The 15,481-nt window shown below is 41.6% G+C and overlaps 2 protein-coding genes across 2 annotated transcripts; one reads left to right on the top strand and one right to left on the bottom strand.

Annotated features, from left to right (window-relative positions):
• Positions 1-860: 860 nt before the first annotated feature.
• pygl (phosphorylase, glycogen, liver) lies at positions 861-7,686 on the top strand. The gene is made up of 20 exons (XM_083683354.1): positions 861-1,160; positions 1,614-1,715; positions 1,982-2,060; positions 2,498-2,601; positions 3,336-3,467; positions 3,556-3,667; positions 3,800-3,882; positions 3,988-4,125; positions 4,217-4,309; positions 4,544-4,690; positions 4,813-4,976; positions 5,069-5,183; positions 5,362-5,463; positions 5,755-5,902; positions 6,010-6,068; positions 6,151-6,292; positions 6,389-6,596; positions 6,784-6,918; positions 7,007-7,073; positions 7,181-7,686. Exons 1-20 carry the CDS (start codon positions 918-920, stop codon positions 7,367-7,369), a joined length of 2,562 nt encoding a protein of 853 aa, XP_083539480.1. The 5' UTR covers positions 861-917; the 3' UTR covers positions 7,370-7,686.
• Positions 7,687-7,753: 67 nt separating this feature from the next.
• LOC310814094 (lysophosphatidylserine lipase ABHD12-like) lies at positions 7,754-11,892 on the bottom strand. Its single transcript, XM_083683356.1, has 14 exons — positions 11,845-11,892; positions 11,602-11,745; positions 11,227-11,348; positions 10,917-11,022; positions 10,704-10,823; positions 10,461-10,491; positions 10,333-10,378; positions 9,972-10,101; positions 9,673-9,710; positions 9,328-9,407; positions 8,741-8,823; positions 8,335-8,413; positions 8,084-8,217; positions 7,754-7,895 (listed from the first exon to the last, which is right to left on the bottom strand). Exons 1-14 carry the CDS (start codon positions 11,865-11,867, stop codon positions 7,868-7,870), a joined length of 1,164 nt encoding a protein of 387 aa, XP_083539482.1. The 5' UTR covers positions 11,868-11,892; the 3' UTR covers positions 7,754-7,867.
• Positions 11,893-15,481: the final 3,589 nt, after the last annotated feature.

Genomic DNA, 15,481 nt, shown 5'->3' with positions numbered 1-15,481 from the left:
CAAAAAGCTTAATTGGTTGTTTTTCTGTGTTTCCTCCTTTGTTGAGCCATAATGGAGACTAGACACTGTCTCAAACACTGCCCAAAATATCTACAAAGGCCCATCTCTGAGGGGTCACTACTGGACTAACAGTGTGAGAGAAGGTTTGCCTCTATTCAGGCCAAATGAAGACAAGCATAGTCATTATTATAACAAGGTTACATAACTATTCCAGGAAACAGTTTATTATTCTGAAAGCTTGTCTTTATATAATGTTTGAGATCGAAGTATTTTTTATTTGTACCAACCAAATACACTTAGATGACTGTTGGTACACATCAGTGGTTAGAGCAGAGACAACCTGGTCTGTCACAAAAGTGCATCCTGTAGTAATCCCTTACCCCACCTGTTTTACTCTCATAAATTATCATTCTAGTAATTGCATACTGTCGCTGAGCGACTTTGCAATATTTTCAAGACAATATGTTGCGCGTGCAGTGCGTGCGTTACTCATGGTCCTATACTGTAACCCCAAAGTGATTAATTGTGCTTTGCTTGACGGATAATGTAAAAGGTGGAATTTTCCTAACATTAATGCTAATTTCGGTCATTCTTATGTCAATACCGATTACAATTACAATTATTATTATTATTATTATTATTATTATGATTATTGAAAAAGTTCAGCTCTTGGTGTTTTCTGTATTCGTGAATATTCAATAAATTATAGGTGTCCTACAATTTCTCTGGCTCTAATAAGTTTTTTTCTGCTGTGCTCTGAATATCTGGAAGAAGTTGCGGAGGGACACACCTCCTACTTCACTCACCAATAGATAAAAGAGGAGGGGACTGCCTGCCACCACTTACAACTACATAAAACTTTTACACTGAACCTTTTTTCAGTTTGGACAGCAGACAGTGTAGGACTGTTGGTCAGTATGGCGGCACCTCTGACTGACCAGGAGAAGCGTAAGCAGATCAGTATTCGAGGAATAGTAGGCGTTGAAAATGTTGCCGAGCTCAAGAAGAGTTTTAACCGACACCTGCACTTCACTTTGGTGAAAGATAGGAATGTTGCAACGCCGCGTGATTATTATTTCGCTCTCGCACACACGGTTCGGGATCACCTGGTGGGAAGATGGATCAGAACTCAGCAATTCTACTATGAGGCTGACCCCAAGGTAAAGTTATACAATTAATTATTATGCACGTAGCGTTGCCCTTTCTCAGGCCTGTCTTCCTTTAATCCAGTATCAGCTAGTCAGTGCCTCGCCCCTCTGAACATTGAGTACGGTATGAGAGATTGGCAGATTACATTTTTTCAGTATCTGCTTTTAGTATGTTCGAGATTCTGAGAAGATAATATTCTTTTATTTGCTAATATGTATTTTTTTCAGGAAACTCTTTCTCATCTTAGTCGATCATATGCTTGCTATAGGGGATATGTAACCCTCTACTGCTCTTCATAGTAATTTTTCATTATTGTATTTACCACACCCTGATAGATCTGATGACCTGTACTGTACATGGAGTCATTTGGGAGTACCTTCTCTGCATCATGATTTTCCAAATTGATTCACTTGCATTGAATCTCGGTTGCATATTGCTCTAAAATTGGCCTTTTCTCTGTCTAGCGGGTCTATTATCTCTCTCTGGAGTTCTATATGGGCAGAACCCTCCAGAATACAATGATCAACCTCGGTCTGCAGAATGCCTGTGACGAAGCTATCTACCAGGTGAGGTGGAATGAGAAACATACGCATGGTCTAACTTCCTGATTAATTGTTCATAGCAGTCACACTCAGTTATGCTCTGACGAACTCAATGCTCTTTGTGTTGATAGGTGGCTTCAATGAGCTGAAATTCATTAAGAATTTCCTTATTTCATGAAGGAACATTATGTGGTTTTTCAATTGATTTTATATGCTTTGTTTTTGGTAAGACAAGACTGATGTGAATGAAGGTGATGTTAGAACTTGTTTTTGTTGTCATTCTCCTCTAGCTGGGCTTGGACATGGAAGACTTGGAGGAGATGGAGGAGGATGCAGGTCTTGGGAACGGGGGTTTGGGCAGACTAGCAGGTACTTTGCAGTAGTTCAGGCCAAGGCCTTTTATAGGCCTATTTGGAAAAGTGCTGCAGAATACTTTGTGTTTGGTGACTGGAGATGGAAAACTACAGCCAGCCTCACCTCTGCAAGCCTCAACAGGAAATACTTTCAATGCAACTGCAGGAGGTTGATGTTGCCTGCCTCAAGATACATTTTTCAACACAATTCATGTATTGTTTGCCATGGGAAAATATGTGCCTCGTTCAAGACTGCAACATCTCACAAACTTGCAATATCATACAACCTCCTCAAACCCCACAAGCAAAGCATTTAAAGCCTTTGCCCACATTATTAAAGGGAGACTAATATAGTACAAATGCCTATAAGCACCTATCCCATATCACACCATAAATCATTCTCACTTACAGTTGGAGTTTGTATTGTGTATTTGCATATTCCCTTTTACATAGCATGCTTCTTGGACTCGATGGCCACCCTGGGTCTTGCAGCGTATGGCTATGGCATTCGCTATGAATACGGAATCTTCAATCAGAAGATCAAAGAGGGTTGGCAGGTAACCCCACTTTACATTAGATAAAGTCATCTCTTTTTTTCAACAGTCTATTTAAGGATAACTTTATCTCTGAATAAAGTTCACTCATTCATATTGAATGGATTCAAGCAGTCTTCAGGATAACCATAAGCAGTAAATACTACAGCCTCCCATTCTAAAGGTTGTGGTGCACATTTGTATCATTTAGAATGAGGTGAAGGTCTAAAAGTGTGTTTGCACTGTTGGAGTCTAGGTTGGGAGGAAGGGAGGGACACTACTTACAGCAGTGTGGGCCAATCATTAACAGGAAGAGAGGTTGCGTCCTGCCCCCTTAGCCCCGTTGCAGTGATGAAACCATGCTTGCGATAGTGGGTGGTTGGCTCAGGGTTGAGAAAGCTCATTGCATTTGACTGATAACAGCTGAAGGTTTTGCCCTTTTGTTTTTGGCTTTGTACTTGCAGTGCAAAGCCTCAATGTAAACATGCACTTTTGAACACTGAATTTGATTTGGTTTGATAACTACTGAAGTGGAGAAGCATGCAACTAGTGCATGCAACCTGCACGTCGTGAATGGTTTCAGACTGTACGTGAAAGATGGAATTCCTTGTTGTTTGAGAAGTTGGATGAGCACTTTCAATCCAATATGCCCGTATAAACAGAATGCCATGAACCATTATGATGAGTGCAGTTGTGTTTAGTCAATAAACATTATAGTGTATTTGCAGTATAGTGTACATAAATGGACTTGTTCTCAGGTGGAGGAAGCAGATGATTGGCTGAGGCATGGTAATCCCTGGGAGAAGGCCCGTCCTGAGTACATGCTGCCTGTACACTTCTATGGTCGAGTGGAGGAGTCTCAGGAAGGCAGCAAATGGGTGGATACACAGGTACAGTACTTGTAAATGAATAGTGTTTTTAAATTGATATGTACAGTTATGAGGTTGAATCCTACTCCACCCATCCTTGACTCTGCAGGTGGTTCTGGCCATGCCCTATGACACACCCATCCCTGGCTACATGAACAACACAGTCAACACCATGAGGTTGTGGTCTGCTCGCGCTCCTAATGACTTCAACTTGCGGGATTGTAAGTGAATCATCTTTTTTTTTTTTTTTTTTTTTTTTTTAATAGATTTTACCCCTGCTTAATGATCTTGGCCAGACATCTGTTAGCAGTTCCTTATTTTTGAAAGCTGAAATGTACACTGACTATTTACAGTCAATGTCGGAGATTACATCCAGGCTGTTCTGGACAGGAATCTGGCAGAGAATATCTCTCGTGTGCTCTACCCCAACGATAATGTAAGTCCCACATTTGCCACATAGGTGTGAGTGATTTTGGCACATGTTGGATTATTTCTAACTGTCAGTGGATTTCTCTGGTCTGCTCATGCTCCTGTGCTGTAGTTCTTTGAGGGGAAGGAGCTGCGTCTCAAGCAGGAGTACTTTGTAGTGGCGGCCACTCTCCAGGATATTATCCGCCGCTTCAAGACCTCCAAGAAGGGTTCCACTGGTCCCATCTCCTTTGACACTTTCCCAGACAAAGTAGGTCACTTCATGACTAGCATGACTGAGTTGCAACAAAAAGACAACAGGCTCAAGAGTTTTCTAAAGCTGTAGATAATTGTGTTGACAGGTTGCTATCCAGTTGAACGATACTCATCCTGCTATGGCCATTCCAGAGCTCATGAGGGTCTTTGTGGACATTGAGAAACTCGACTGGGATACGGTAGAGATTAAAAACATGCATTCATTATATGACCCTAACCCTAAATCCTACTCTTCATTATGGCTAACATACATCACAGAAATCAATAAATCAGTGAGCACCATGAGAGACAATTGTATCATTCAATTTGACATAAGATACATATTCAAATTAATTTTTCTTTCACTTTTCTCAAAAACCTTGGTCCTGCCTGTCATTCGATGTGTGTTGTTCATATAAACCCTTCTTTCTCAGGCCTGGGACATCACCAAGCGTACTTTTGCCTACACCAACCACACAGTGCTTCCTGAGGCTCTGGAGCGCTGGCCTGTGCAGCTGCTGGAGACCCTGCTGCCCAGACACCTGCAGATCATCTACCAGATCAACCAGATCCACCTGGATGTACGTATCAGCTCAGTACTCTGTTTGAATGCATTGATATTATATAACTCTTGAATTATGTTCTATGCAAGACTCATGAACACTATTTACAAGACTGACTGTATTTTCCATCATTCCTCCAGGGGATTACAGCCCTCTTTCCTGGAGACGATGCCCGTGTGCGCAGGATGTCTCTGATCGAGGAAGACGGTGGCAAGAGGGTCAACATGGCTCACCTGTGCATCGTGGGATCTCACGCTGTCAATGGAGTTGCTGAGATACACTCCAACATCATCAAGACTGATGTGTAAGATGGACTACTCATGTTGTTGTCAGCCATTCAGATGCACTCTCTTGAAGAATTCCACCTCTAGAACATCTTTGTTTTTGTTTCTATAGATTCCGTGACTTCAGCGAACTAGAACCAGACAAGTTCCAGAACAAGACCAATGGCATCACTCCTAGACGCTGGCTCCTGCTCTGTAACCCAGGATTGGCTGAGCTCATTGCTGAGGTTTGATGCATGCATATGTCTCACTCAAAGTATTATCAAACCAAAAACAAGTTGACCAATTACAGATATGTTTATCAAACATACAAAATGATTGCTGAACTTTGAATGTCAAAAACATTGTAATTTAAAGCATGTTTTGTCTAAATAAATAAAAATGACACTTTATTCACTTTTGAAGGCCATTGGAGAGGAGTATGTTAAAGAACTCAGTCAGTTACAGAAGCTGAATGACCTCGTCGATGATGAGGCCTTCATTCGAGATGTCTCAAAAGTGAAACAGGTAAGTTCAGTCTTCCTCTTATTTGATTACATTCCTCTTAGTGACTATAACAGATCTCTTTGTAGCTCTGTTCCTGGTAAGCAATGCAACCAACGCGCACACTTCTCTGTTGGAACTCTGATCATGCAGAGATTTGACCACATGATTTATTGAAAGATTGTTGCAACATTGCATTTTGTGACTCTGTTACAGGGTATGTTAAGACTTGCCACGGCTTGAGCTATGACTTGATAACTTCGCGCTTACTTCACTATCATCCCATTATGACAAGTCATGTAATTATGTTCCCAGGATAACAAAGTCAAGTTTGCCCAATACCTGGAGAACGAGTACAAGGTGAAAATCAACCCATCCTCCATGTTTGACGTCCATGTGAAGAGAATCCATGAGTACAAGCGCCAGCTCCTCAACTGTCTGCATATCGTCACCATGTACAACCGTACGTACACGCACACACCCACACACACACACACCGCCCAGCATTATGGTCCCCATTTGTCTGACTGTGTTGCTTCTAAGAATGTCTCTTTGTTTGTTTTCCTGCAGGCATAAAGATGAACCCAAAAACACCTTTTGTTCCCCGGACTGTGATCATTGGTGGCAAGGTAAATGGCTCATCTCAAAACCTGTTACACAAATAGGTCCGCAATGTATTTATTCCCCTCAATCACTGTCTCCCCCTAAAAGGCTGCGCCAGGGTACCACATGGCCAAGATGATCATCAAGCTCATTACAGCTGTGGGTGAGGTGGTGAACAATGACCCTGTGGTGGGAAGTAAACTGAAGGTCATCTATCTGGAGAACTACAGAGTCTCTCTGGCAGAGAAAGGTACAATCTGCAGAACAATCTTTAATTCAGTGGGACGTATCAATAATCCTTCATGAGCTTTTGTGAGATTTAAGAATTCCTGTTGTCTTCCTGCAGTGATTCCAGCCACAGACCTGTCTCAGCAGATCTCCACTGCTGGCACTGAGGCCTCAGGCACGGGCAACATGAAGTTCATGCTGAATGGGGCCCTCACCATTGGCACCATGGATGGAGCCAACGTGGAGATGGCTGAGGAGGCTGGCGAGGAGAACCTCTTCATCTTCGGCATGAGGGTGGACGATGTGGCTGAAATGGACAAAACGGGGTATGGAAGTCCTATCTGCAGTCTTATATGATCCAAGAAATTCACTTGTGTGATGCTAAATTCAGAAACCGGTTTACCACATGAGGGCACACCAAGCCCTGTGTTTACTAATTAATTCAAGGTTTGGAGAGGTGACTATAGTTATGCCAGGTCTCTGCTGTGAAACATTTTGCGCCTCTCTTCTAAGTTACGAAGCCATGACGTATTACAAGAAGATCCCAGAGCTGAAACAAGTCATCGACCAGATCAAGAGTGGATTTTTCAGCCCCAAAAATCCAGACCTTTTCAAGGACATCACTGACATGCTGTTCAACCATGATCGGTGGGTATTTTCTTTCTGTCTGTCTGCTGTAGTTCCTCCTGTGTGCTTCCTCAATGAGTCTGGGTGTTGATTATCTTTCTCTCCTCAGTTTCAAAGTGTTTGCAGACTATGAGGAGTATGTGAAGAGCCAGGACAAAGTCAGCCAACTTTATCAGGTATTCAACATATACCAAAGACTTTTAGTTAATGAACAGGTCATAGTTGAAATACAAGAGCAAAGGCATTAAACGATTAACATTTGATCATGCTTCTTGTTTGAAAGAACCCGAAGGAGTGGACCAAGATGGTGATCAAGAACATCGCTGCCTCTGGGAAGTTCTCCAGCGATCGCACCATCACAGACTACGCTACAGAGGTGTGGGGAGTGGAGCCCACGGATCTGAAGATCCCGCCTCCAAACGAGCCTCGCGAAGCCATCGAGGAGACAGCTAGGGCTTTGTTAAAAATGTGAGGCTGCCGTAACTCCAAATGGACAGGGCATTCACCTGTATTCACCAGTAGTTAGACTCTTAGCGTTCATGTAGATCTTCATTGAATGAACATGAGTGAATAATTGTGATAAGTGGTTAGATTTCAATGCCTCTGGTTTCCTGTCTGCCATGTTTTGAAAAATGACCGTACCTTGACAAAGCACTTGAGTACCTAACAGCCTGTTACATGTTTTCTGCACCAACAAACATTATCTATTTCCCCATCTCTGACTCCAATCAATGGGAACACTTCTCTTATATTCAGTATTGTCACTTCAATAAAACCCAGTGTGCCTGATCTAAAGTGTTTAATTGCATTCTAATTATAAATACACACATGATGTTACTGACTGGGTGCGAGAGACCAGTGCCATACAAGAACTGACATTGACCTCAAGGAAGTTTAAGTGAACAACAAAGGAAAGAATGTTGGAGTGGAATGGATGTCTTCCATTGTTTAGCTTGTCTTCCTCTGTAGATTACTGTCCCAGGCCCTGTAGAAAGCTCCTGCAGTGATGAGAAAATGGGAACACAAACACTGCAGTTTAATTGATATCTGGACATGACCCCATATTGACCTGTCAGTCATGTTAATTGAATTTGTTTTGCAGTTAAATCTCTTTAGGAAAATTTTTATTTCTACTTGTACTGAACTTCAGATGGATACAAGTTGTTTATCATGATCACAAACATACATAATCACGCTAGACAGATTAGGGTCCAAGTAGATGTGGTTGTGAGAGTATCCCAATGATGCACTGTAGGATACCATTTGAACCTGGCCCTCTACATTTCTTTCCCTCTGGGCTTGAAGTGCTATCTGGTACAGCTGGGGACACAAACACAGACAATGCTCTACCACATGGTATAATGAGTCCAGATACAGTATTAATGTACTCATTATTTGGATGACAAAAACTTAACCTAAATCCATGATAGGTTTTACCTTCTGGCCCATGTGAAAGGGCACCACATTGTCATCCTCAGCATGTAGAAGTAGGACAGGACTGGTCAAAGTCTTCAAACTGCATAGACACATAAAGGCAACACACATACAAACATTAACCATATCTAACATCAACTGAGAGATGTACTATGCACCCAAACACATTTAACAAACCCTAGATCTATGGCCTGACTTTACCAAAGCAGAGTTTAATGCATTCATTCATTCAGTGACATTCTTTCCTTGGTTGTGGCCAGCTGCCTCTGGAGAGTACAGTTATTAAAGATGGTTAAACAAACAGACAAAATCCTGCTCCAGCAGCCACCAGCATGAAACACATGAAAAAGCCTGCTTGTGCTTTTTATATGAAGTATTCGTAGCATCGACAATATACTTGAACACTTACTTTCTGTTGTTAGCAAACACTATGTTGTTCATTTCTATGATGTTCCAAAGTAAGCTCTCAAAACCTGGAACAAACAAATACATCTAAAAAAAGGGGGGGGGAGGCAATGATTAGATCAATTCAGGAATGTTTTGAGCTGAATCACATAGTTGCATGTGAAGGATAAAATAGGTGCAGTAGCTCAGCAGTTTCTATGATAAATCAGCCATTAAAGGGGCAATCTGGAATTCAAACAACAACAAAACGATTTGAGGCTCCAACTGAGGCTGGAGAAATGTAAGCACTCAATATGCGCAACATGACCAACTTCAGTTCCTCCCGCAACCCTTATACTGAATATATACCCTATAGTGTTTTTATTCTATTAAAATTATGATTTGAACACACGTAAACAAAACACACAAAAGCATTGAAAAACATTGATGTCTGTGTTTTCAACATAATAATGGCAAGATAAAGAAGCCGGATGCTAAGACATTCTTTTGCAAGAAAGGGAAATTGAGACATCTGTGGGTTGCACGGTGCAATAACAAAGTGGATTGGTACACACCCCAGGGCCACAGAGCAGACAGATTGATATGCCTTACCATACAGAGGGGATGGCTGGCCACTGTCTCTCCAATGTCTGTATATGGAGCCTCAAGAATTACAGCATCAACACGAGACCCTGGCATTAAAAAACAACAGGACACAATTGTGTACCATACAGATTGGTCAGATGATAATTGTGACAATTGTGACAGAAATTGAATAGGAGGGCTAAATAATTTGCCAGGTATTGAACACTAGGGGGCGTTAAAGACTTGCCCATGAATATATTCATTACCTTCTCCCAACCTCTACACAGGGATAGTGTTTTATCCATCATTTAGTTTGTGAAAATACAGTATTACAGTAAAGGAGGCAGTCTCCACTAAAATATGCTAACTCACCTTGCTCCTGAATTTTCAGAGCAGCATTGGTTGCCACCCTGCAGAGAGATTTTACAAATTAGAATGTTTGGAACAGAGTCTATCAAGACGGTTTGGCACAGATATACAGCAAGGCTAGCATCTAGTCTTGTTCAAAAGCAGCGACAGAGACGTTTCAGGACACCACTGAAATGTTCTTTGTACATCATTTTTGTCTACTGTAGCCTATAGGCAGTGGCATAAACTGAGTGCTTATTGCAGTGTCATCAGTATCATGACGCACATCTCTTCCATTAACGGCTAGAGAATGAGGGACTTACCCGGTGCCCAGGGAGTGACCCCACAGACAGACTAGACTCCTGTTGCTCCGTGCCTTTACCCACTGGTACAGGTAGAGGGCGTCAGATGTCATCCCTGCCTCGCTGGGCTCCCCAGTAGAATCTCCATACCCTACGGGAATAACATAAAATAGACCTCAGATTCATGACATCATGATATTTCCACTCCGCTATTATTACAGTCTGATTTCTGAATGTCTATGTAATAGTGAAGGGCAATGAATTGAATGATGACATGAGGTTAAAATAAATAGCTGTATGTAGCTGTGGAATATAATGAGGATGCAACTCCTTTTTTGTATAATAAGATGAGATGAAAATACAGTATTTGGATAGTGCTCACCTCTGTAGTCTAGAGACAATACATGATACCCTGCAGCACTCAGGATCTACAACACACAAGCTGTTGGTTGGGAAATGTCACACATTTCATACACAGAATGAATTATTTCGGATTTTAATGTACTGTACCTTCACAAGTTCGACCCTGTGATTTATTGCCCTTTTGAAAAAAATCAGATTTTCAGTTTTAGGGTTAGAAGCATTAGTTGAGACAAAGAGAATGTTCCCATTCATTCTAATTCTAAGTACACAAGAATGGCTGTGCAGAATGTATCTTTGGTATAAACAAAGGAACGTCACTGATCATGTAATACCTACTGGACTCCATTAAAGTCTATACAAGGGTCTCTACCCTCCAAACACTATTCCCACCTGGTCCCCACGTTGCCATGGAGATAGATAATAACAGAGTGGCCATCTCCCAAAGTCTCACTGTACCACTCAATGCCTCTCCCTTGGGCTTCTTGCCATTGGCTGTCAGGAACTGTATGCCTACGAGACACACACACACAGAGCACAAACAATACTGTAGTGTGATGGGGAATGGGGACACAGGGCAAGCACGCATAATGACAACAGACTTACCATACTCCCACTGATATCCCCTCTTCTGGAGTGAGGTAGAAGTTACATGTGTGGTTCAGGGAGAGCTCCGCAGGACTGCTGAGGTCCGTAAAGAGTGGAATCCTTACTGCAGCCAAGACAACAAAGGCACAAATAGCTCCCTAATTCAGTTTATCATGCCTGATAGTTCTATACAAGAATATAGTTGAATATGAACGCTGTATTGTATTCTGTATTTCCTAACAAGCAACTATCATGCATGCCATTTAATTATTAGAAACGTTTTGACCAAGATTCAATGATTGGTGTCAGGCTGAAATGCTAGACTTACACAAGTGGGAATAAACAACATGGCCTAGTATCCATGGAAACAGGTAGAGAACCATAGGCACAGAGATGTAAACGATGCACAGCAAGAAAGTCGCCTTCTTCATTCCTGGCATCCACTGACATCTTACAAAAAATATCACAACATGATCTTGTGAATACAGACTGTATGAGCAAACTACAGTATATCCACATTGGAGAGGGCTAAGAATAGGCAGACAATAGATGGTTACAATACATTTCTGCTTCACAATAGTTTTCTATAATGTCTTATTTATCTGATAACAACCGATAGGCTCAGGACTGTTGCATATGACAGCACTGTCACAGGTGCAAGTGTAGGGCAATAGCTAAAGCTGTATTGAGAAGCTGTACTCACAGGTGTCGGTCCCTTGAAACCATTTTCAATTTGCTTTGTGACTTCTCCTCTTCGGGAGCTCTGTCTGCCATGCTGTCCAAGGTCTTGAAATCTCTTTTTCTCATTTTGAAGTGTAGACTGCAGGTACTCTGTGTGGTGTAATTCCTGAGGACATGAAAGATTGTGAAATACAGGAAGTCAAATAGGAGGTGAAAGGTCAATGTTCAAGACTTACTCTGCTCTGATTGGCTCATCATAACTCACCAAGCCGCTTTGCAGATCGGCATTCAAGTTTGGCATGTATGATCATATGATCTATGGGCAAAGGTCTTTCTATGTTTCATTAGATTAGCTAAAACAACATGGCCACTATAAACCAAAAACTCTAAATAGCACCACCCTGTGGTCAAAACCATACTCTGAGGTTAGTTGAACTCATACACTTTTTCTCAATTGTTAGGAACATAACTCCTCACATCCTCTCCTCCGTTCCCTACTCGCTTCCTACTGAAAACACATTGGAGAAGATCTAGGTCCCTCCCCTTACATATTCTCCTCCTTTGTGAGGACGTGAGTGGAGGACAAAGGAGAGGACGCGAGGAGTCGTGTTCCTAACAATTGACAAAAGTCTAATCTGTACCAAATGTCTGAATTCTCAGTCATACGGGGTAAGGGTTGTGGCCTTTCCAAATGTGCATTTTCAATTGCATGGTTTGCGCCACCTTGTGGCCAGATGGCATGACAATGCATGACAGGGTGTGGCCTATGGCACTTTACCATCTTGCCAATTAGCAGGCTCCTATGTCAGCAGTTCCCAAACTTGGGGTCGGGACTCCATGTGGGGTTCCCTGATTTCAAATTGGGGTCCCCTGAGAAAATCTAACTAACCTCTATGATTTGATTAATAAGACACAAATATTTGTATTTAGTGTTTAGACAAACATTGACTGTGTATTGCACCTGTAGCCTATATTGGGTTCATATCCAATGAATTAGAGCCTATTTTAGGCGATTAGAAAACATTTGGACATCCTTATTATGTGTTGGTATAGCTCGCAATCAAGTTGTTAGGGTCACAGGAAATTATTGATGTCAATTTGGGGTCTCGAGACAAAGATGTTTCGTACCCTTGTCCTATGCCTATGCCTTACCATGTAAAAGTTATTGGCATTACCTTGCAGAAACGATGGATGCAAGAGAACAATAATAATAGGCAAAAATAGGGTTCTGTGCAGCTTCTCTGCTTAGACCCCTAACGAGAGAAATTTCATCGACAGTATATATATTTAGGATGATAGATATAGTGGGTCAGAGGCCTCTGCATGGGAGCAGCTAACTACGTCTCAACGCGCCCCCGCCCCTTCCTCTCTCAAGAGCTTTTCAAAATCCGCAAGGCGAGATGCAGTGAGGACACACAAAGCAGTTGCTGATCGCAAACCGTTTAACACTGTCTAGACTATAATATAGGTTACCAGGCAGACTGAAAGTGAGGCCAATCATCAAGTTTTGGAACCGGTAATTTGGAAAAGAATCACTAACTATTTTCTGGAAAGAATGTTGTAAAACTTTTACCAGTTGTGGTATCCCCAAAATTTCAGTCGGGGAGAAGCATCCATCAAGTCGGAAGCGTCGGGTGAGTTTCTCACAATACTTATTTTCTTAAAATGTAACTGTGGGGTACTTAAACCTAACCGCAATTGTCGGTCATTCTTGTATCATTGCAAATGGATGAAACGACGACAATCGTTTTCGTACTCCCCGCCGCCTCCTCCAACATGTTGCCGCCTGGGTTTGCTGGAAATTGTCCTGAGCCTTTTGCAGTGATTTGAAGTTTTCATAGCGCCATATTTCTGGTGTTCACGGTGCTTATCATCGCTTCAAATATAGTTGGCAGGGGGGGGAATTCAAAGACGTGTTAATCAGACATGATACAATGAATGTATCATTCTTCCTGTATGATGTACAGTATCATGTTCTATAAAGTAACCCATCAAATTTAGACAGGCCTTCCCTTTTGCTAAATGTTTATACAGCTGTGCATCACCAAAGGATATGTTATTGAATTGCAAAATTACATTGAATGGCAGTTCACTGTCATTCATCTGTAAATATGACCAGTAGCCTACAGTTTACATGTACATTAACAAGAAAGTGTTGCAAACCTAACACTAGACCTATAGAATTTCTTAGATATAATAGGTGGTCAATCTATGAATGTGGATACATTACTTGATGCATCTGTATTTGTACTGGTTGTGCTAATAATTCAAGCACCTGTTGCCAAGTTGTGCTTGTTGACTCAGATTGAACACATTTGATGTTGTCAGTTAAATACCTTGGTGACCATGTAAATATGATTGACATTTAAATAGTATACCTTATCTGAGATATTAAGGTTTTCTACAGTTTTTATATATTTATATTGCCTCACTGTGTGTGATAGACATCATAAATCATGGTCAGATTTATAGTTGAATGAAATCTAAACTATTACCCTGCACACAGTGAAGCATGTCTTGTAGTGGGTAGCTCAGTGAATACTGACTGAGACTCCCATGCATTGACCAAGTGTCAGGAGGATTAACCTCCGTCTTTTGGCTCGCATGGCCTAGTCTGGCCTGTACTTTAAAGACAGCTGTCAACCTACAGCCGAGATGACCCACTGTAGGGGTCACGACCTGAGATCTCGTCGGCTCAGCTGGAAGTCCGATGCTCTGCTGACAGCTTACTTGAAAAATCAAAGGTGCAGCTGGAATCGGTAAGATTTCCCAAGCACGGTTTAATCATTTTAATTTCCAAAGAAATTGACAATTTGTTTTTCTTTTGTTAATTGTTTTTAAGTGAGTGGTGAGGAGCTATTTATTATTATTATTATTATTTATTTAATTAATTGTTTTATTTATTTTTATTTATATATTTATTGGCTTTATGGTCATTGGTCAGGCTTTTAGTTCTTCACTCTTGGCAGTCTTTGTTTCTCTCACAAACATCCTAAGTCCCTTTTAGGTTTGTTTTGGGTTACTTTAGTAGTAATAAGAGCAGTTGAAGGGCTTTATATATACATACCTAGTTAGTTAGTTAGTTAGTTAGTTAGCGATAATATGCTCTCGATTTATGTGGTTAAATGCCTGGATCATTTACTTTCACAGGGAAAGGCAAGTGTCCAGTCTGGCATTATCTTGTTGGCTGTAAGCTAACAGGTAGGGGATAACTGTTTGATTAGCTGCTCTTTCAATCCTTATGATGGCCATAATGCTAATATTAGGCATGGCTCATTCATTTGATTAGCTGCTGAAATGTGCAGATGCAGAATACTGATTTGGGTTTGGACAGCCCATTGTCTGGGTTGAATGGGGACCCCCAGTCTGGCTAGTGGGGACACCTGGCTAATGCGGGCCAGGCTCCATGAGGGACCATAATGATGTCACTGACAAAGAGCAGCTGGAAATGGTGGGGGTGCTATGTTGACACTCACCCTGGTATATCCCTGCTCATACGTGTGTGTGTGTGTGTGTGTGTGTGTGTGTGTGTGTGTGTGTGTGTGTGTGTGTGTGTGTGTGTGTGTGTGTGTGTGTGTGTGTGTGTGTGTGTGTGTGTGTGTGTGTGTGTGTAGTCTGACAGAGTTGATGCCTTTGTCCGATATGATAGAGAAAGGATTTATCTATCCGTGCTCTGAATCTATATTTATCTCCCTTGACTACATTATTGTACAGTTCAACATCACCTTGATTAAACCTGTCTTAGCAGAGAAGTGCTGATGTAGTGTGTTCATGCTGAGGACAGTTAAGTACCACAGTCCAGGAAATTAAATCCTGTTACAGTCCTGTAACCTTACCAAGTTTCTATTTACAGTTGTGTAATTATATTTACCTGCCGTAAGCTTATGGCGGCTAACCTTAGG

The sequence above is a fragment of the Argentina silus genome (assembly GCF_951799395.1).
Source record: "Argentina silus genome assembly, chromosome: 13".
NCBI classification, from domain to species: Eukaryota; Metazoa; Chordata; class Actinopteri; order Argentiniformes; family Argentinidae; genus Argentina; species Argentina silus.
Note: the sequence above shows the minus strand (reverse complement) of the source record. Positions and strands in the feature narration are given on the sequence as shown.